Source organism: Hypoxylon fragiforme, assembly GCF_022984875.1.
Source record: "Hypoxylon fragiforme strain CBS 206.31 chromosome Unknown GGS25scaffold_1, whole genome shotgun sequence".
Taxonomy (NCBI): domain Eukaryota; kingdom Fungi; phylum Ascomycota; class Sordariomycetes; order Xylariales; family Hypoxylaceae; genus Hypoxylon; species Hypoxylon fragiforme.
In genome coordinates, this window is record NW_026054756.1 from 4,276,131 (window position 1) to 4,296,834 (window position 20,704).

A 20,704-nucleotide genomic window follows, 5' to 3' on the forward strand; every position below is an offset into this window, starting at 1 on the left:
TCAACATTAGGTACATGTACTACACAGTCTACACTATGTAATACAGTGATAGGTAATAGTAGGGGTATATTCGTAGTACCTAAGGTAAGCAACGGGGAATCATCGGAGAAAAAGATAAGGCTGCCTTTTTCTCCACTAATAATTTATACCTTGGCGCTCGGCCCCATAAGATGTCCTAGGTAGGGTAGGTTGCGTCACAATAGCCGCCTCTGATGCCCTGATGCCCATAACATTTTCAAAACATCCATGGATCAAACCGTAATATTACAACTTCCTTCCGCGTTTGTCTTCAAAGGCTGGTTGTGGTTTCTTTCAGTTCCTTCTTGGTGAAACTAAACCACCTGCGCTGGCGTTTTAAGCAAGGAAACAACAACAAATCACCTAATCCTAGAGTTCCTAAGGTTCCTCAGGTTCCGTACTAGGTATTTTATGACTTATCGTCTTCCACTTCCACCACTTCCACTTCTTCCACTCCCACTTCTTCCACTCCCACTTCTTCCACTTCTTCCACTTCCACTTCTTCTATTTACCTCCCACTACGGCGAATCCCAACTACACGGGTCCATAAACTTCGACAATACCTTACTACAGCGGCCAAATTATTTGAATAGATAAAAAGGGAAGGGAGGGGAAAAAATCAATCACCTCGCCGAACTCACGACTCTTACCTCGAATATTCTCCGATCCGACACTTTTTATCCATAGACAAATCACACCCTTTCGCATTTCCCTTCTTGGAAAACACGGGACAGTCCTGTTTTCGCGAAGATGGATGAAGACGTAGAACAGTTCATGAGCATAACTGGCGTCGCTTCTGAGCACGTTGCTCGCGGTTACCTCGAGATCTCAGGTGGCGACCCTATGCAGGCCATTCAGCTCTTTTTCGAGAATCCCGAGTTGCAAGCAAGTTTCAATGCGCCTACCACATCGTCTTCTACTTCTGCGCAGCAACCTGCACCACACTCCGCCGCAAGACCAAGCCAAGCTTTCACCGGTCGCCAGGACGCCCGTGGTGTCATCCACATAGACTCTGATGACGACGACAACGATGGAGACTTACAAATGGCCGATAATCCATATGTTGTACCCGACGATGATGACGATGACGTCGCTGCCATAGCAAGAAGCGCGCAAGAGGAAGAGGATGCGGCCATGGCAAGACGGCTACAAGAAGAGATGTACTCGGAGAACCACGCAGGAGCAGATGGAGTAAGAGCTCCTATAGCACAAACTACCGAGACACTAGCGGCACCTGACCCATCGTGGGGGTTGGAGGACGACCGAGAAGCTGCTGTCATGGAGCAACTACATCGACGACGTAGAGTCCAGGGTTAGTACCGCAAAATTAGCACGTTCAATTTTGTCTGTCTTGCTAATGTTCATACTTAGCTACCAGTGCTAACCCCTTTAGCCAGTCCTCAGTAGATTGGTTCGACATGGGAGAGGGCGCGAGGCCACAAAACCCACAAGGTGGCTCAGATGCTACTACACGAAGGCTTAGAGACCTCTTCTCCCCCCCAACAGGTTTGATGACTCGTCTACCTTTGGACAGTGCGAGGGATGTCGGAAAGGAGGAGAAGAAGTGGATTCTCGTCAATCTCCAGAAGTTGGAAGATTTCCGATGCCAGGTCCTCAACAGAGATCACTGGAAGAACGAGAATATCGTGAGTTTAGTGCGTGAGCATTTCATTTTCCTACAATACACACTTGACGACCCATTTGCTTCGTCATACACGACGTTTTACTTCGCCAATCAGGCGCACGAGGACGAAAACAATTATCCTCATGTTTCTATCATTGACCCCCGCACTGGAGAGCAAGTCAAAGTGTGGTCAGGGGAGTCTTTTCCCTCCCCGGCAGAGTTCCACTCCGATCTCGTGGAGTTTTTAGACCGATATAGCTTGGAGGCCAACAGCAAGAATCCGGTGGTCAAGACGAAACCGAAAACAAAACCAAAAGACATTAGCCGAATGACGGATGAGGAGATGCTTGAGATGGCTTTGCAAAATAGCCTCAATGAAGATGGCACATCCTCGGGACCTAGTGTCCAAGACCCGGATGCACTCACGAAGTCAAACCCTGATATTGGAAAAGGAAAAGGCAAAGCAGTTGAGGAACCAACTCAAGCGCCTCTTTCTCCCCAAGCAGCGGCCGGGTCGATCTTCTCCCAAATATCAGGGACTAATCCCCACGTAGAGCCGGAGAACAACCCGGCTACTACAACTAGGATACAATTTCGGCATGCGGGTGGTCGCATCATCCGACGATTCTCTGTCACAGATCCAGTACGTCGCATATACGAGTGGCTCAAAGCCGAACCTCTCGAGTCCAAGCAGGGCGTTCATTTCGAGCTCAAGGCGATGCCCGCGGGTAGAGATCTCATCGAGGACCTCGAGAAAACCATTGAGGAGGCCAGTCTAAAGCAAGGCACGGTCATGATCGAGTTTATTGAGGACTCGTAAGTAGTTTGCACGTTCTCGGCAATGAAATCACTCGCCAGGGTCACTACAATACGGGGGGGTAACGGGTTAACAGGAGGGTTTTCTACGTGCATCACGACGAGACATCGTCTATGACCAGGGGTGGCGAGAGAATAGTGCCATGTTATTTATAGATTTAGCTGCCCACGACTAACTTTTGCTTCAGCTAGCTTGTTGCATACATCCGTATTCGGTTTTATTAGAGAACCAGGACCTCATTGAATGTCCCCTCTGCATCTACTGCTTGACTTAGCACTCCCTTCGTAATAAGCTGTTGTGCGTGATACAGATACAGATACACTCGCTTAAATTACGGTCAACATGTGCTATTACGAGTTTGCGGAAATATTATTATCGAACTATGCGTCGAATAGACTGATATCCCATGATTGTAATACATTCCTTTTTCGTGCCACCTAGCCCATATGACACTCGAATTTAGAATTAAGGGAGTGTCCTGAGCAATAATAGACTCGTAAGAAAAGAATGAGTCGATGTGAGATGAATGGGCAAGTTGATAACGAATATTATAGAATCGACATAGCCAACGTCATAGAAGATCTCATGACTCTTTGTGGTGGTCAGTGGTGAATATAATGGATTGATGGGGTGTAGGATAAATAGAGAGAAGCATGATTGAAAAGTAAACTTAGGAAATGGTGATTCCAGAGCTCTGCCTGGCTTGCGAGAAACGAGATGTGCAATGACAAACTCAAGGGCACGAGGGAGTAGATATGAAGTTAGCAAACGGTACTCTTCCGATCCTTCTCGCTATAGTTTCGACATGGCTAACCTCAAATCAAAGCAAATATTAGGTATCTACTTATTGATCCTTGCTTCTTGACTACACTCGTCAGGTTATCTTGGTTACAGTGTTGTAGGTTAGAAGATACTCCTACGATTTAAGTTGTTAACCTCGACTCATATGTAGGACACACAAGAACCTCGAGTATCACGTTCAAAGGGCATAGAAAGCAACCAATCATGTTTATGGATGTAAGTGAGAAACTTTCCAAAGGCTAAGGTAAAATGCTGATGATATTAAAGTATACTCTAGTCTACCTATACTCAATTATGGGTATCACGTCGTCTAATCATCTATCTAAGGTATGTATATGTATGTGTATAAAAAGAACAGGCGGGGTATTAGTTCTTGACTCTATCGCGGTCAAGGTCCACCTCAGATACGTTGATAAACTTGGTCCGGAATACAAGCTTGTGTCCCACGTAAAGGACGAGGAATAGGATCAGGCTGACATACGACACAAAGAAGTCGCTAGTGCTCCACTCAATGAAGACCGTGAATCCATTCGTTAAGAGGATTAGCACAGCAAAGAAGAGTCCAAACCACGTCAGGTATGGTTGTAAGGGTGCCGCGTATGGTAACACTGTTCGAGAAATTCCCTTGGCCTTTAGGACCTTCATGAATCGCAAGTGGCAGATGCTTATACAGGACCAGGTAATGAAGCCAGCTATCGCGGTAATGTTTAATAACCAACTGAAGACATTTCCTCCACTCTCCGATAGGTTGAGGAAAGCAAGAAGGCCGACTGCTGAAGTGGCACCAACCGCGAAGTATGGGGTTCCGTGCTGATTTGTTCGGCTTAGGAGTGCGGGAGCATTGTTTTCTGTGGCCAAGCCAACCAAGATTCGACTTCCAGAATAAACGTTCGAATTCGCGGCGGAGAGTACAGCGGTTAAAAGAACAGCGTTGATGATGTGAGGAAGGACGGCAACTCCAGCTAGATTGGCTGCGATGACAAGTGGTGATGCTGAGGCATTGGTAGTGCCGATCAAGAGATCCTCAGTGTCAGATGGCACTAACAAACCCACAAAGAAGATGGTTGCCACAAATAATGAGAATATGCCCCAGAACGTCCACCGGATGGCCTTTGGCACATTCTTGGCTGGGTCGTGGGTCTCTCCTGCACCTATACCAACAAGTTCGGCACCTTGATAACTGAACCCGGCAGTGACCAGAACTGACCAGAACCCAATGAATTTGCCTGTGTTGCCAGTTGTGATGTATTCAGCAAAGGGGCCAGGGGTAGACCAAGCATGGAACCCAAGGTAACCATTTCTTCCCGCCCCAGCGTCGATGCAAATGGCGAAGATGATGAAGCCAATAATGGTGACAACCTTGATCATGGAGAACCACATTTCGAAGGCTCCAAACCATCGGATGGGTAAGAAGTTCATAGCTGTAAAGACTGCCCAAAAGATGGCAATGAAGATTCCGATGCTGAGATCCGCATCCCAATACTGGATAATGACGCCAGCCGCCACAAGTTCGAGAGCAAAAGTTATCGACCAACTAAACCAATAGATCCATCCCATTGCAAATCCGAGAGAGCGGTCGACGAATCGAGAAGCGTACACGGTGAAGGATCCGGCCACAGGTATAAACGCTGCCATCTCGCCAAGACTAGTCATAATAGAAAACACAATCGAACCGACAAAGATGAAGGCGATGAGACAGCCGACGGGGCCAGCTGTTGCCAGAGCCTCTCCGCTACCAAGGAACAAGCCAGTACCGACAGTGCCTCCAATGGCAATGAACTGTAAGTGGTAGCTCTGGAGGCCACGATGAAGCTGATCCTCGCCAGTTTCGACATCTTTGTGGTCGTTGGCGGATGGCGAGGATTCCTTTGGGCTCTTCTCCCCTTCGCTCATAGATGAGTCCACCCCGACAACTGGGGATATTTGACGGTGAAGGCCCATGGATGCGTTGGAGGCTTGAAGCACTAGGGCAGGATGAAATTTTTATGTAATTAGTTGCTTGATGAAAGATGGGGTTTGGGGGGGAAGTTCAGTAGTGTGGCCTCTGGAAGGGCAAGATTCATATATATGTTTATTGAGACATTACTATCAACTTTTCAACTACCTACTTCCCAGGAAGAAAGGAAAGAAAAGAAGAAGAAAAAGTTTTTACCCGACCCATTCGCGAGTCTTAGCACGGCGTTACCGAAACGGTCTCATGATCCGGACGGGCCCATTTACTATTACGCAGTCTACAATGACAGCTCGGTGGAAGATCTAGTGATTTTAGTCAGTGGCGGATCGTGAGAGTTGAGGTCCACTGAAATAATTTTTGCTCTCCTTCCCCTATATGGATTGACGAATGAGACTCTAAGGCCGGCTGCTGTAACCCTTGACAGGGTTAGTGAATGCTAGTGGGCCGAGTCCCGCGCAATCCCGAGACGACTCTGTCGGAATCACGTTCACGTAGGATGTACTTACTTACCTTGGTAAGTGACTTTTCCGCCATCATAGCATGATATCATCTTCGTACTAAGTTCGTAGTAAGTATGTGCATACAGTACCTACCTATTCAGTTCCCTTTTGACAGGATATCTTGTTTTCGAATAGAAAGCATTCCCGATAGCCGAATCTTCGGCATGGGTAGATCGCTTCACAAACTGACAAGCTACAGTATGTCAAACATCCCCTAATTTGAGCAGTACCTAAGTAGGGTTTTTTTTCTAAAAGCTAGGCAATGGTTATGAGTGGATGCGAAAACAATCAAGCTCTAAAACTAAAATAACGTCGTGGGTCGAGGTGCTTAAGGCTGGTGAGTTAGCTCGTTAGATCGTTAGATCCAGCTAATCTCTGCCTGATTTAGTTTGGAATACATAGCCGCAAACAAGATATTTGTAGGTTCCAAAGTATCATAACGTTAGCAGTTGCTAAGCGTAAAAGTTCTTATTCCCTCATACTATCCATCGCGTCTCAGGAAGAGACGATGTGGTTGATTTTAAAGATATTTCACATGTCTGTCTTAGGGTTGCGTAAAATGCGCATTATAAAATAAAATGCGCGTATTATTCATAACCCCTGTAAAATGCGTATTATACCGTATTATTCAAAAGTGGGTCACGTGACCACCCTAGCCTAATACACTTAATATATACTTACATGTAAACAAACTTTCAACACTTAAAATAATATGGGAAAAATATTTCGAATTGAATTTCAATATATGGGAAATTTTACCATTTTCCCTATGCAATGAGGCGCCCATTTGATCATGCTCTTCGAGCACATTATAATCAAAGTCCAACGCAATTTTCAAAGCTTAGTTCAGCCGGATCACTTAAACGACATATCGAGATTTGCGCGCCTTAGATAAGTTACCTGTAAAATTAGGTAATATCACCAAATTTTGGTGCAAAATTTACTCCACTTATGTACCGATCCACTTTTCCATTTCGGACCCACTGCATTTTATAATAAAATGCAATATTATATTTGAATAATACGCGAATAATACGTTTGAATAATACATTCCGCAACCCTAGTCTGTCTGCCTGTCTACCTAGCGTTGGTCTCCCGAGCTACTATAAGGGTCTCGTGCCTCCTAGCCTTATCAGTAGACTCCGAATATGACCCCATTATACTACAGGTCTATAGATAGGAACACCACTAACAACGAAAAAATCAAACAACTGCATAACTCTATTGACAAATTCTTTACAAGGTCGGTGACACAGCTTCACCAAATCCAGTGATTTTGCGCGGAACCCCGTCCGAATATATCGGGCGTGACCGCTTCTATCCATTAAGCTGGCACTGATAGCAATCCCTCGTCCTTCTTTACACCGTATATAGTCGAGTGCATCTTACACGCATCAGCAAAAGGCCAAAAGTGCCAAGTCGAGTAATCATCGATGACAATAATTAAGCAATGGTGGCATTTTGCGACCTTGCGGTCGTGGAACCTACTAAATGGCTGCTCGCAAATCGTGTTCGGAACCAATGAATATTGAGATATAGATTATGTCGCACTGCGGCGTGAAGGATTATATCGTCACGTGTTAGATACTGGATGTTACGGAAATTTTCAGCGAGAGTAATAAGGAGCTTATATACCCTCTATTTCTGTTGAAAAAAGTGAAGAGAGAATGACTTCTTAAGCACCGTGTTATAACACAAATACCTTGAGTTGGCATGAACTCGCCATTAGGATTTCGAATGGCGACGCAAGAGGGGGCTCAATGGCCTCTAGGCTCCATACAATTCTCATCATCCATTTCCATCGTCTGCGGAATAGTTGCCATAATCCTTTATGTGTGGATACCATCGCGCAACAGTCTCAAAGAGCTGCCTTGTATAAACCCTGCGAAGGGGTTCTTAGGCTTTGAATCGAAGGTTGGTTCGAAGGTTGGTGAACTTCGCGCTAAAGCATCAAGCCGATCAAGCAAATAATAGGTGGTAACATTTCCTAGAGAAAGTTCCAAGAATCCGGGGAAAGCATGCTGGTCCAAGCTAGAGAGCGATATCCCACCCAGCCGTATCGAATCAATGTGGAGATGGGAGAGAGAATTGTCTTACCCCCCGAATTTATTGAAGAGATCCGCAATGAGCCCAATTTGGTCTTTGAGGGATCTTTCGTAGAGGTCGGTGTTGACAAACAAGTCGATGGGGTTTTGGATTGTATCTAATACCTACTCTTTTACAGGACTATCATACTCATCTACCCGGGTTTGAGCCACTCGCGATGTTTCATCACGATGGGATAATGCAGGCCGTAGTCAAGAAACACCTGACCAAGGTCTCTGGTATGTCGAAGGGCACTCATAATAACCGATTCACTCCTGGAAGATGAGAGAATAGGAGAGTTAACTGAAAATCTTTTAGCTAGCATAATAAAAGCGTTGTCGAAAGAAGCCGAATTCGTTCTCTCCAGAGACATAGGCAACGATCCAGGTTAGCCCCGCAAGTCTTATGAATCGGAACAAGAAAAAACAAATAACTGACAAAAGTAAGAATGGCGTGAGATGAGAGTGTTACCCCTTATCCTCGGAATCGTCTCGTCTCTAATGGTACGCACCTTCCTTGGCGAAGAACTATGCCGGAGTCAAGAATGGATGACGGTCACTCAGCAATACGTACATAATTGGTATACCGTGACACCAAAGCTGCATATGTACCCACGGCCACTTCGAAAGATTGTACATTGGGCCTTTCCCGAATGTAGAAGGCTCCGGGCCCTAGCTAAAGAAGCACCACGACTATTAGCACCGACAATTGCGAAACGTCGTGAGATCAAGCAAGCTGCCGCTGACGCCGGCCACGAAATTCCTAGGTTCGATGATGCCTTTGAATGGCTAGAGGAAGAAGCGGCAGCAAAAGGGTTGGTTTATGACGAAAGTTTAGTCGCGTACTTCCAGATAGCCATGACCCTAGGCGCGGTTCACACAACTACTGATTTGTTGGAACAATTCATGATCGACCTCGGACGGCACCCCGATGCTACCCAGCTCATTCGTAATGAGGTCATCCACCATCTTCAAGTTGAGGGGATGTCAAACTCGTCATTTTACAAGATGAAACTGCTGGATAGTGCACTCAAGGAGACGCAGCGTCTTAAGCCCGTTGAAATGTGTAAGTACTTGTAATGATATAGCTAGCTCACAATGCTGTCAACTTGAAACCACTAACATGATATCTTTCTTTTTCTAGTAATGTTGCGCCGCCGGGCGGAGGGAGATGTGCGTTTATCGAACGGCCTTGTACTAAAGAAAGGTGTGCAGACTGTTGTGGATCCGTGCCGGATGAGAGATCCAACCGTGTACGAGAACCCGAACGAGTGGGACCCGGCCCGTTTCGCCAAGTTACGCTCGCAGACCGGTGGAGCGAAGACGGCGCAGCTGGTAAGCCCAAACCGTAACCATCTTGGATTCGGTTATGGCAACCACGTCTGTCCTGGTAGATTCTTCGCTGTGACCGACCTTAAAGTAACTCTCTGTCATTTGCTGGTAAAATACGAATGGACTATTTCTCCAGAAACAAACCCAGATCCTAGGGCGGTAGGAGTGTTACTCATCCCGAATCCTAAAGCCAAAATCTTGATTCGTAAACGAGAAAAGCCAGAGATCGATTTTGCATTGATCTAAGTTACATAAGTGTGTTAGTTTTCTTTTTCTTCTTCTTTTTTTTTCGGGGGGGTTTTTTATTTCGGGATCCGACAGTTTGTTTTATCAATCCTTGTCCGGGATGATGTGGCTTTATATTCATTCGTACATCATCTCTATGAGTCACCTTGAAGTCTTGGATCTGTGGATACATAGTAGTACATGACTACTATGTATGCATATATATTATCAATGATGTAGTTACTAATTGATGTAAATATTTACCTTTTATTTTGCGACAGCCAGTTAAATTTAATGGTTACATAGTAGAGTCTTGAAATCAGGGGGCGTTCAGGGATTACGGCTCTCTTAACCCTTGACCCTTGACCCTTGAGCTCTTAGCGACATGACATAGCGACGTAGCGACGTAACGTGGTGACCGCGTAACAAAAGCAAATCAACTAGGGTCTAACGTTATGTAACTAATTACTGGGTTACTAACTTCAAAGTTACATACCTAGGTAACTATTTGTGTAGGTACATGGAGGTACCTATCTGGGGATAATAAACTCACCGTACTTATCAATTCTCATCCAATCGACTGCATACTATGCGCCGTACCTAGTATTAGTTAGTACCAAGTACACTAAACTTGAACCATCCCTCTTCAACCCCACGGTTTGGCAGGGCGGGCAACCTGGTAAATCCAGCCCTGTCAAGCTTTGTGTTGCAGCTCTACCATTCTCTCATCCTCCCATCTCCCCATCTCCCACATCAACAAATCTTTCTTTTGCATCTTCTCCCACTCAATAACCCTTTTCTGGTGTTTCTGGCTGTTCTGACTTTTCTGATTTTTCTGGGCAATGCATTGATTGCCATTTCCACTGCTTGTTTGTCATCGGTCATCGGTGGCACACATTCACATTTACCAAGTCGCGGGTGGTCTCGGTAGCTTCGCTATCCTTCGTCTTTCCTTCAAGCTTTTACTTGGATTTCTAATTAGATTTCTAGTTAGACTTCTAGTTAGATTTTCATTCTTTGGAATTACGCGACCGTACTGCACCCCTACATTCATTCCTTTTCCCACCAAACAGTGTAGCTGTTTCATGGTTACTGTGGCTTTTGATCCTTAGGAAAAGCCCGGTATTTGGCCTTTTGTTATGTGAGACCGTAATAGTGGCAATCATCACATTCTTCACCTCCTTTCTAAAACCCACCAATCGCGTCCCACTACCGCTTGTTCTCGAACTTCAACCCTTTAGGAACTTAAATGCAGACGTCACACTGTCACGATTCACGAAACTATCTATCACGACTAACGAGAACTACGTATCAACATGGCCGAACGAGATTACGATGAGAGCAATGAGGCTCTAGACCCCGAAGTTTTATATACCAAAGAATTCTGCATTGGTTAGCCTCCTATAGGAATACCAGTTGGCGATCTATACTGACTCATCGCACTCTAGGCGGAGGCAGCTTCGGAAAAGTTTACAAGGGGTTTGTGTTAGCCACATAAGCGCTACTGGAATATAAATAGCTAATATTGGGGCAAGTGTTGAGAAGCGAAGCGGGCAAGCCGTAGCGATCAAGGTCATCGACATCGAAAGCGCCGAGGACGAGGTCGAAGACATCATACAGGAGATTGCTATTCTTTCAGAGCTTCAGTCGCCCTATGTTACCAAATACTACGGTTCATATGCAAAAGGCGCCGAGCTATGGATTGTAATGGAGTTCTGCTCTGGTGGAAGTTGTGCCGACCTCATGAAGCCCGGTATGATTGGAGAGGACTACATAGCAATTATCATGAGAGAATTGCTCCTAGGTTTAGACTATCTGCATGCGGACAAGAAGCTACACCGTGACATCAAGGGTATATCATCCATATCCGAGTACGCGCTACGGTCAATAAGGTTACTAACAAGGTAATACTGTAGCGGCGAACATCCTGTTAAGTTCCAATGGCCAGGTGAAGTTGGCCGACTTTGGCGTCTCCGGACAGCTCTCGGCGACTATGACGAAGAAAAATACCTTCGTTGGTACTCCATTTTGGATGGCCCCCGAGGTCATCAAGCAATCTGGATACGACCACAAGGCAGATATCTGGTCGCTGGGAATTACAGCCTTGGAGCTTGCCAATGGAGAGCCGCCGTACGCCGACATACATCCAATGAAGGTCCTCTTCTTAATTCCAAAGAATCCCCCCCCAAGATTAGAAGGGAATTTTACCAAGGCATTCAAAGACTTCATCGAGCTTTGTCTACAAAGAGACCCCAAGGAACGGCCAGTAGCTAGAGATTTACTCAAGCACCCTTTTATCAGGAAAGCGAAGAAGACAACCTACTTGACGGAGCTGATTGAACGTTTTAGCCGATGGAGCGCAACACATAAAACGGACGACGACGACAATGCAGATGAAGGGGATATTCGAGTTGCACCAGAGCGCGTCAATGAAGATATGTGGGATTTCGGTACCGTCCGGCTCGTTGGAGACAGAGGGGGGGTAATCAGCCGGCCTGGTCTAAACGCAATGGACGATTCCGCTAGAAACACGAGGGCATCTAGGCCTTTGGAAGCAGACTACGGCGAGAGCCCTAGGGGATCATCACCAACTAAGGTCCAGATTCAAGATTTTGGAAACTCCTCCGTCTCTAGCACCCTGAAAGCAGCCAACCCTCCAGGATTCGGAACCCCCCGACAGTCGTCGCCTCAGCGAAAGCCGGTGCCAGCTGTAGCACCTTTATCACCTTCTAAAGTTCCCTTGCCACCCTCGCCACCCAAGCACTCGCAGGATCCGAATACACCACGAGCTCTGTCCAAGCAGATGCCTATTATTCCTACCATGACATCGGCAGACTACGACCGCGCATTGAAGGAACAAATGCATCAGGATATGAAATCTCTCAGTATTGCTCCTCCGCAGCAACTTGTGCATCCGCAGCAATCCTCATCCTCGAAGAGTCCCCAGGCACAGCTTCAACAATCACGAGGAATTCCTAGACCAACTCCATTCAAGCTACCGGAAATCCCTCCGTATCGCGGGCCCAGTTCACAGCATCAGCCCGTGCAAAAAGCCACTAATCAACAGTCCAGTTCTAGCTCCCAAGCTTTCCCATCCAAGGCACAGCCCAAACAAATACACCTCGCCCCGGACTCATTTCCGCCACCCGGTCCTGTAAACCCGAATGGCGAGCTTGATGCCCTGAATGATGTCATCTTCCCTGCGCTCGAGGAGGCTCTCAAGAGACGGCAAATCCGACTGCAGCAAATTTATCGCCACGAAAAAGTCATCACGCCACAAAGACAGCGCGCCGAAGCTGCACACGATAGAATCCGCAAACACGTCTACAAACTGGCCAACGTATGCAAGGAGATCGACCGCCTAGACAAGAGCGAGCCTGTCGGCATGGGCAAGGAAGTTGGCACGTTCCTAGAGGGTCTACTCGAGGAAATCCTGGTCCGAGTGGAGCCTCTGGATGAGGAAGACGCCTGAATAGGCCGGCTTCCTAATATTTGATTGATATGGGTGAGTTGGCAGGATTACACGATAGTAACACTTGTTCATTACTGGAGACTTGCATTCGGAAGGGGGATCGCTACTAGCCGTGTAAGTATATATTTAATAAGGGGCTTTTAAGGATTGGGCTATGGTCCACGTTGCTTGTATCAATAATGATTCCCGCCGCATTCGACAATAGAGCTAAGAGCTATTCATTAATTCTTTGCTCTTTTTAATGTTCTTAGGGGTTCTTCTTGTTTTTCTTTTTCCTAGAAATTCCATGCCACCCCATTTTCGTCCATTGGAAATGGATAGTCAGAGTTCCACCTCTTAATAACCTGAGGGTGGGCCTATTCATATATGGTACTGCTTAAACAAAGATAATAATAAAAAAGAAGAGGAAGAAACTACGTCAGCCGACTTTCCGAATCCGCAGCTGACTCCCCTTCGCCTGATAAGCCCTCCTGTGCCTCGCAATTCACCCCGTCATTTTCTCTTCCCTCCTTAATTATCATGGTAGAAACATTACCCTGTGCGACGACCTCATCGTCATCCCCGGTACCGTCCATATGGCTAGTATTTCTACGCCGTCTACGACCGTGCGAGACGGCTTGGGAGGAGGGAAGTAAATCCTCGCGCTCTGGCTGTGCCCAGCATAGGTAGTCCTGGCCGAAGAGACGACGATGGTCGCGACGGTGCTCTTCAAAAACTTCGCGCACGCGCGAGACGTAATAGGCATATAGCCTGCTCAGCTCTTCGTGCTTTTCATTGGGGGGCTTCCTTGGCTGTCTCCCATGCATGCGCGACAGGTCCCGCAAGTTTGCTACATATGTTTGGCGTAGCGCGAGGCGGGATTCGTTGTATCTCTGTATCGAGTCGGTGAGCTGCGAGTGTGCTGTCAGCAAGTACTTTCACCCACAGCCAAGTCAAGTTGGCAATGGCGAGTACAGGAGGGAAGTAACTAAAAAGGGGGTTGTCTCACAAAGGCCCGATAATGGCATTGCGATCCTGGGCACTCGGCATGGTGTACGTAGTGCTCGTGTAAGCCAGGAGGGTAGTACAGTGGCTGGCCATAGTAGCCATAGTTGTGTCTGGGGCGAGAACTTGCAAACGGGGGCCGTTCACGCTGTCGTTGCTGTTGAAGCCAAGATGGAGAGTTCTCGTCCGAAATGCAAGCCCGGTATATTCGTTCTTGGTGCCAGTCTACCTCGGAGTTGCTTGCGATGGCGGCGGCTGCCGTCATAGCTGTAAAGGTTGCCATCGCGTAGTCGGCCATGATTACTTCGCTGTGCTTTACGGACGTCCTAGTAGGTGATCTGGATATCATAACAGGAGAACGGGTAGCATGTCGTCTGAGAGCAAGTCAATGATGGCAAAACTCAGTTAATGTCTATCTTATACCTCGTCCTCTGCCCTCTTCCTGTCGAGACACTTAATTTGTGATGTATACTGATAGGTTGTGTATTCGGAATTCCTGCTGGTTCTTATAGGAGGTTGTAAAGGATGATGGTTGATGTGTGATAACCACCTATGAGCCAGAGGACTGATGTGAAACGTGTGAATAATAACGAAGGGAAGATGCCGATTGACTCGATTATTTGACGGAGATCTTACATGAATTATGTAGGTTCCATAGCATTGGCTCTTGCCCATTCAAGGTTCTTAGTAGGTAGTTTTCAAGGTGGTCATCTGGGTAGAGTCAAAATAATGCATATCTCGAAGTAAGCACTTTGAACACCTACTAGGTAGTAGGTACATATAGTAGGTAATTATTGTGTATGAAGTAAATAATACCACTGAGTACTACATATTACCTATAGTAGTTGTAAAAATACAGATATCCGGATACCTATGTAAGGTGAGAAAGAAGAGTAAGAGGGAAGTTAGACCAAAGTTTTGGGAGACGTTAGACATCAATATCCCATCTTTATCTTTGAGCTTGCCTAGAGTGTGTAAGTAACTACACAGCACCTACCTAGGTCCTATCCAAATGTGCATAGTAGGAACAAGGAATTACCTCAAAAAGGGGGAAGTTGTATGGTATGATTACCTAACCAACTTACTTACTACCCCAGTGTAAAGAAAGTGGATACAACTTTAGAACATCCATGCAGCTTTGATCGATCAGATAAGATAACTTGAATAAACCTTGAATGTTGTACATGACGCCACATTTTTCACGTCGTGGCTGAAGCGGCATGTAGTTACAAGACATACGAAGTAGTTACTATGTAACACAATGTAAGACTAACAGCGACTAAGCCAAATAAGGTCTAGCGAGAAACATAACCTCGCACTTTCACTCGCCCGTTCAACCGATCACCCGATCGGAATGTCACGGCTAGCAAGCCAATCCAATCCAATCCGTCCCTCACTTCTGAAATTCAATGTTCCCTCCCACCTAAACCAGGCCAGTATATGTAACAAATTTGTACAGTAGCTGCTGTATCTCCTAGAGACTCCTACATACCTACCCATAGTCTACCTACGTAGTACTAACCTAACTAACTAAATCCACCGAGGTTTTTATTTTTTTTACCTTTTTCCCTGTTTGCGCCATTTGCCAGCCCTTTTCATCGCCGATTCTTTGCTCCTCGAACATCCTTTTGAACGCAAGCATTCTTTCCTAGCACGGCATACAGACAGCACTTCAACTACCATGCTGTCGCGAAACTGCACCAGAGCGGCCCAGGTAATATATTTGCATTTTATGTCTTTCATTCTACTGAGCTCAATCGCTGAGTTACCCTTGATCACATGCTTTTCTCTCTCGACTGGATACAAGGAGCAATGTTGGCTAACCCTTCCTTCTACTACAGCGCCTGGCGCGAACCGCTGCGAGACAACAATCGCACATCCAAAATGCCTCCCGATCCTTTGCAACTATTCAGTCTGATATATTCAAGCCTACAAAGTATGGTGGCAAATATACCGTCACTCTCATTCCTGGTGACGGTATCGGAGCAGAGGTAGCTGAGAGTGTCAAGACTGTCTTCAAAGCCGACAGTGTCCCCATCGATTGGGAACAGGTTGATGTCTCGGGTGTGGAAAGCGGCTCACCTGGTAGTCTCGAGGACATGTTCCGAGAATCTGTCGCCTCGCTCAAGAGGAACAAGCTCGCACTAAAGGGCATCCTGCACACGCCTATTAGCCGATCAGGACACCAGAGCTTCAACGTTGCCATGCGACAAGAGCTTGACATATACGCCTCCATTTCCCTCATCAAGAACATCCCTGGTTACAACACCCGCCACAAAGATGTCGATCTGTGCATCATTCGAGAAAACACCGAAGGAGAATATAGCGGCCTGGAGCACCAGAGTGTCCCAGGCGTTGTCGAGTCCCTCAAGATCATCACTCGGGCCAAGTCAGAGCGTATCGCCAAGTTCGCCTTCTCATTTGCGCTAGCAAACAACCGTAAGAAGGTCACTTGTATCCACAAGGCCAACATCATGAAGCTGGCCGACGGTCTGTTCCGAAGCACTTTCCAGAAGACAGCACTAGAGTATCCTACTTTGGAGACTAACGACATGATTGTCGACAATGCCAGCATGCAATGTGTATCCAGGCCCCAGCAATTTGACGTCATGGTCATGCCCAACTTGTATGGTGGAATCCTTTCCAACATCGGCGCGGCTCTCGTTGGTGGCCCTGGTATCGTCCCGGGTTGCAACATGGGTCGTGACGTTGCCGTATTCGAGCCCGGCTGCCGACACGTTGGTCTTGATATCAAGGGCAAAGATCAGGCCAACCCCACAGCTCTTCTTCTTTCTGGAACTATGCTGCTCCGCCATCTTGGCCTAGATGACCATGCCAACCGTATATCTCAGGCCCTCTACGGCGTCATCGCTGAAGGGTATGTCTCCCCCCTTTTCTCGTTTTTTTTTTGTGCCTTTTTATTTGATTTCACATCACTGCTTGTGTTTTTATAGCTAACGATGATTATAGCAAGTACCGAACTCGGGATATGGGTGGTGATTCCACCACGCACGAATTCACCCGTGCGATTTTGAAGAAGATGGAGACATTGTAAATCAACCAACCCTCTCATAACCTTTAATTCGACCCTAAGACTATGGCCCACTTCCGATGTGTCGCTCTGATAGATACCTAGAGGATAGGAGGAACGAAACGATCGCATGACTGTTACATTGGAGTCACGGGAGGTGAAGTTTAGGAGACATCCTAGACCTAGATAAATGTACTGTACGTAGAATAGGATATGATTGCCATGCATAAAATTCATTATTTCTCCCGCCAAACCTCAACCAGCCAGTCAAGTATTTTAGTCAGAATTTGTACCAATGTGATATTGATGGGGAATCCTTTAGTCGGGACCTTGAGATATTCCTTGACACGGCTAGTTTCGGTCATTACGAATCTACTACTATGCTTGTACTGCATAGTATTGAGTAAATCACGTGAATTTCACAACGTCTAACCTAGAGGAGTCTCAAGTATACTAACCTGTTACCTGCTACATAGGACTTCTCAGGAGTCTAGAACCAGAATTCTGTGCCTAACAACTTTAGGTCCATACATGTAATAGGGGGTTTTTAAACATCAACAAGAGTGTGCTTACAGAATAATTTCAGGTTACCAGTTTGCATGAGACATTAACCGAAGATGTGTACTTAAATCAGATGAATCAGATGAACCAGATGAGCCAGTGAATTACCGACATTTCCGATTATGGTGGTTCTCAAGTTATTACTACCTTAGTCTGTCCGCTGCTATTTCAGCAATCTCTTCATATTACGGCTAAATTATCGTGGCTAGGCACAATAATCTCTGCGGAGAAAGGTCCAGCCCAAAATTTTCCTGTATGGTTTATACTCTCCTGTGATGATGAGTGGCAGAGTAGAAAGATCATTATTATAGGTAGTGCGGTTATCAAGTGGAAGCCGGTGCCTATTGGGATGATAATAATAATAATAGCGACATGTTCCCTCGAGGCTCGATGAGTGTAAAGAGAACCATACCCCCTTCCTCAACTGCCATAATTCTTTTGAGCCGGGTATATAAGCCAAAATGAAGCGTGCTGGGGGGTTACCTCGGAGCCCCTCCTTTTCGGCTTCTGTGGAATACAAAATGAAGCAAGAACCTCAGTGTTATCAGGGCGGTGCTCCAGGAAACACGAATCGTCTAAACATTTGAGGGATTACAGCTCAAGTGAGTAGAAGAAGCCATGGTTTATTCAATTATATTGGCCTGTGCCGCCCTGGTCGCGAAAGCCTCCGCAGAATGCAGTCGCGAATTTCTTCAGGGAGCCACAGCGGCTTACGTTCAAGCGCAAGCTGCCGGAGATCATAGCCTGCCCGCCTTAGCCAGTAACATCAGCTACCTAGAGAACGACGCGGTCAAGGATGTCAAGGAGGGTATTCTGTCGCAGGCGATCACAATCGACTTCAACCGTAGTCTTCATGACACAACCCAATGTGCTACCTTCACCGAAATATCGGCGGCCACGAACAAAGTGCCATATGTCATCCACACACGGATGCTCTTCACCGATGAGAAGCTCACCACTCTCCAATCCGTTGTCGCACACGACGGCGACTGGGCATTCAACGCAACAGGGCAGCTTTACTGGACTAAACAAGAGAAATGGGATCCTATTCCAGAGGCCAATCGAGACGCTCGCGACGTGATTCAGGCGGCCGGCGACTCATACCTGGACAGCTGGAGCGACGGTACTGTCAAGGTCCCATACGGCACGCCCTGCGCACGACTTGAGGGTGGCATGTACACGGGGGCCAGCAACCCAGCGACTAACACGTGCTTCATGCCCCAATTCCCAGAAAAGTTCGAGATCAAGAATCGCCGTTACATCATAGACGAGGAGGTGGGCGGGCTTGATATCTTCAACGACTTCCCTTTCATTGATACCAAGAAGCCCGAAGGTACACCCAGCACCAATTTCATAAGGGTCGAAGGGGGGAAGATTCGTTACATCCACGAAGTCACTGTGTGTACAACCCGAAACTGTGGAAGATGAGCGTTGAACTTTTTGGGAGGGGGGTGGATAGTCAGATTCTCCCAGGACGTCTTCCAGGTCAGAATGCTATCTAAAACCCTAAAATGGTTTATAGGGGTTTGTCTCCAGTTGCTAGCATATTACACGCATGATCTTGCAAAGCTTGACGAGATAACGTTGGCGAACATTTCTTTTCATAAGGGCCTACTAAGAATGTACTCGAAAGTAGATACCCTAAACTATGAGAAGAAAGCATGTGATTTATGTTCTGGGAGGCGCCATGGTAGATTGCTATATATGGCTAAGGACTCCTTCGGTCTCGGATCTCTCACGTACCTTTCTGATTTCATATAAGCTTAGCTCGGCAAATTCATAGTCAATGAAGAATATATATGTGTTAAGCAGTTAAAGGCTCAGAGGAAGTCACAAGTAGTTATTATTGTGTAAACCCTCTAGATTGATACGTATATCATCAGTAAGGATCGTTACTGGCTGCCTTTGGTAATGATGTCAACTAGTGGCTCTATCGCCTTTTTAACAAGAAAGGGGCTGTGACCAGACTCCAGCTCCACCACAGTTGCGCCTGCTATTTCAGCCAGCTTATGTTGTGACTCTAGCTCCACGATTTTGTCGTTTGTACACACGATGTACGTTTTAGGGACCCGGATCTCAGAGGCTGAGTACGTATTGTCAGGGTCGCAGCTAGCTAAACTTTGCCAGACTAGCAGACGCAGAGCCTCGTCCAGCCATGGCTCCTCTACATCATTGTAGAGTATTGAACGGGCGAAATCAGCAGGTAAGGAATGCTTGTTTTGCTATGAGAAGAAATTAGCCACATCAATTGATACATTGAAACTATGTACCAGTCGGGGGAAGTTTTAGGCACGACATGACCTAAGTTGCTTGATCCCAAGAGTGGGATAACGAGTATAAAAGGGGAGATCAGTCTTACATCTATCCATTCGAAGAACGGTGGTGCGTTGCCGGGTTTGAAGCGTAGGTTCTCTGGTGAAAGCTGTGCCGCAATGTATACAATACTCGTAACGCCGCCTTTCAACCCCTGAGCCGAGCGCTCCTCCAACGACAGGCCCGCCACAATGTGCGCAGTAACAATTCCACCGAAGCTGTGTGCGACTATGACTACTTTGCGGTCCTGATCCAGATACGGGACCAAAAGCCCCCGAACCTGGGAAGCAGCATCGAGGAATGTTTTGCCATCTATGGAGTCATCGTGTCCTGTCGTGGGCAGAACAGGTGCTAGAACGGGATGTCCCCGGGCTCGGAGCGCATCGATTAGGTGACGATAATGTAGTGGGGTGTGCCATGATCCATGGATGAGAAGGATGGTTGGCTTTTCTTCTGTTGTCATCTTGCTGATGTTGAACTATATACATAAATGAGAATATTACCTGCTTATAACTGTGTAGGAGATGAGCTGGTTTAATAGAACACGTGGATCCACCTCCAAAAATGGTTGCCTAATCTCCTAATTGGAACACAAGCCCTTCTCGTTGCCTATTAAGATCACTGGGGGTTGATCTCGGCCATGTAAATCACCACCAACACCCGGGTTTAGTCTCGACCAGGACCCCAAAACCCACAAATAGAGGTGTAACTACTCACGGTACCAGGCTGCCTGGTAGGATTCGAGGGTCCAACTTTCATACCCAATACTTACTAGCTTCATGTATTGATGGGGAGGGGCTTGATACCAATGACAAACAGCCGCGAGGAATGTGTCCGAAGCTGGAAGAAAGATATATCCTTGGAGTTTGGCTATAGATAATGGCAAGTTCATGAGTTAGATGTGTCACGAGGCGAGACCTAGAAGACGCAGGTTCTAGTTAGCCCATAGACACACCCTTCACTATTTCCAGACCCAAAGTCCGACTGA

At 46.6% G+C, this 20,704-nt stretch overlaps 8 protein-coding genes across 8 annotated transcripts; 5 read left to right on the forward strand and 3 right to left on the reverse strand.

Annotated features, from left to right (window-relative positions):
• Positions 1 to 768: 768 nt before the first annotated feature.
• Positions 769 to 2,629, forward strand: GGS25DRAFT_527787 (uncharacterized protein; the record flags this gene model as incomplete). Its single annotated transcript, XM_049265119.1, has 2 exons — positions 769 to 1,330; positions 1,390 to 2,629. 2 exons carry the CDS (start codon positions 769 to 771, stop codon positions 2,460 to 2,462), a joined length of 1,635 nt encoding a protein of 544 aa, XP_049122062.1. The 3' UTR covers positions 2,463 to 2,629.
• A 997-nt stretch (positions 2,630 to 3,626) lies between these two features.
• On the reverse strand, positions 3,627 to 7,233 carry GGS25DRAFT_527791 (amino acid permease/ SLC12A domain-containing protein; the record flags this gene model as incomplete). The annotated part of the gene is made up of 5 exons (XM_049265120.1): positions 6,819 to 7,233; positions 6,474 to 6,510; positions 5,828 to 5,899; positions 4,314 to 5,095; positions 3,627 to 4,283 (listed from the first exon to the last, which is right to left on the reverse strand). The coding sequence occupies exons 1-5, from the start codon at positions 6,870 to 6,872 to the stop codon at positions 3,627 to 3,629; spliced, it is 1,602 nt and encodes a 533-aa protein (XP_049122063.1). The 5' UTR covers positions 6,873 to 7,233.
• Positions 6,857 to 9,679, forward strand: GGS25DRAFT_472913 (cytochrome P450). The gene is made up of 6 exons (XM_049259490.1): positions 6,857 to 7,640; positions 7,706 to 7,876; positions 7,939 to 8,038; positions 8,118 to 8,186; positions 8,247 to 8,864; positions 8,943 to 9,679. Exons 1-6 carry the CDS (start codon positions 7,428 to 7,430, stop codon positions 9,374 to 9,376), a joined length of 1,605 nt encoding a protein of 534 aa, XP_049122064.1. The 5' UTR covers positions 6,857 to 7,427; the 3' UTR covers positions 9,377 to 9,679.
• An 878-nt stretch (positions 9,680 to 10,557) lies between these two features.
• Positions 10,558 to 13,229, forward strand: GGS25DRAFT_63961 (Pkinase-domain-containing protein). The gene is made up of 4 exons (XM_049265922.1): positions 10,558 to 10,747; positions 10,804 to 10,834; positions 10,891 to 11,207; positions 11,272 to 13,229. Exons 1-4 carry the CDS (start codon positions 10,672 to 10,674, stop codon positions 12,825 to 12,827), a joined length of 1,980 nt encoding a protein of 659 aa, XP_049122065.1. The 5' UTR covers positions 10,558 to 10,671; the 3' UTR covers positions 12,828 to 13,229.
• On the reverse strand, positions 12,887 to 14,897 carry GGS25DRAFT_63997 (uncharacterized protein). The gene is made up of 5 exons (XM_049265923.1): positions 14,576 to 14,897; positions 14,448 to 14,522; positions 14,235 to 14,376; positions 13,816 to 14,185; positions 12,887 to 13,717 (listed from the first exon to the last, which is right to left on the reverse strand). The coding sequence occupies exons 4-5, from the start codon at positions 14,158 to 14,160 to the stop codon at positions 13,241 to 13,243; spliced, it is 822 nt and encodes a 273-aa protein (XP_049122066.1). The 5' UTR covers positions 14,161 to 14,185; positions 14,235 to 14,376; positions 14,448 to 14,522; positions 14,576 to 14,897; the 3' UTR covers positions 12,887 to 13,240.
• A 331-nt stretch (positions 14,898 to 15,228) lies between these two features.
• GGS25DRAFT_472922 (isocitrate dehydrogenase subunit 1) lies at positions 15,229 to 17,199 on the forward strand. Its single transcript, XM_049259491.1, has 3 exons — positions 15,229 to 15,525; positions 15,653 to 16,689; positions 16,782 to 17,199. Exons 1-3 carry the CDS (start codon positions 15,493 to 15,495, stop codon positions 16,864 to 16,866), a joined length of 1,155 nt encoding a protein of 384 aa, XP_049122067.1. The 5' UTR covers positions 15,229 to 15,492; the 3' UTR covers positions 16,867 to 17,199.
• Positions 17,200 to 18,021: 822 nt separating this feature from the next.
• GGS25DRAFT_517579 (uncharacterized protein) lies at positions 18,022 to 18,831 on the forward strand (the record flags this gene model as incomplete). Its single annotated transcript, XM_049263412.1, has 1 exon — positions 18,022 to 18,831. One exon carries the CDS (start codon positions 18,022 to 18,024, stop codon positions 18,829 to 18,831), a length of 810 nt encoding a protein of 269 aa, XP_049122068.1.
• A 356-nt stretch (positions 18,832 to 19,187) lies between these two features.
• GGS25DRAFT_64020 (Alpha/beta hydrolase fold-1) lies at positions 19,188 to 20,302 on the reverse strand. Its single transcript, XM_049265924.1, has 2 exons — positions 19,763 to 20,302; positions 19,188 to 19,625 (listed from the first exon to the last, which is right to left on the reverse strand). The coding sequence occupies exons 1-2, from the start codon at positions 20,177 to 20,179 to the stop codon at positions 19,296 to 19,298; spliced, it is 747 nt and encodes a 248-aa protein (XP_049122069.1). The 5' UTR covers positions 20,180 to 20,302; the 3' UTR covers positions 19,188 to 19,295.
• Between the last annotated feature and the right edge of the window lie 402 nt (positions 20,303 to 20,704).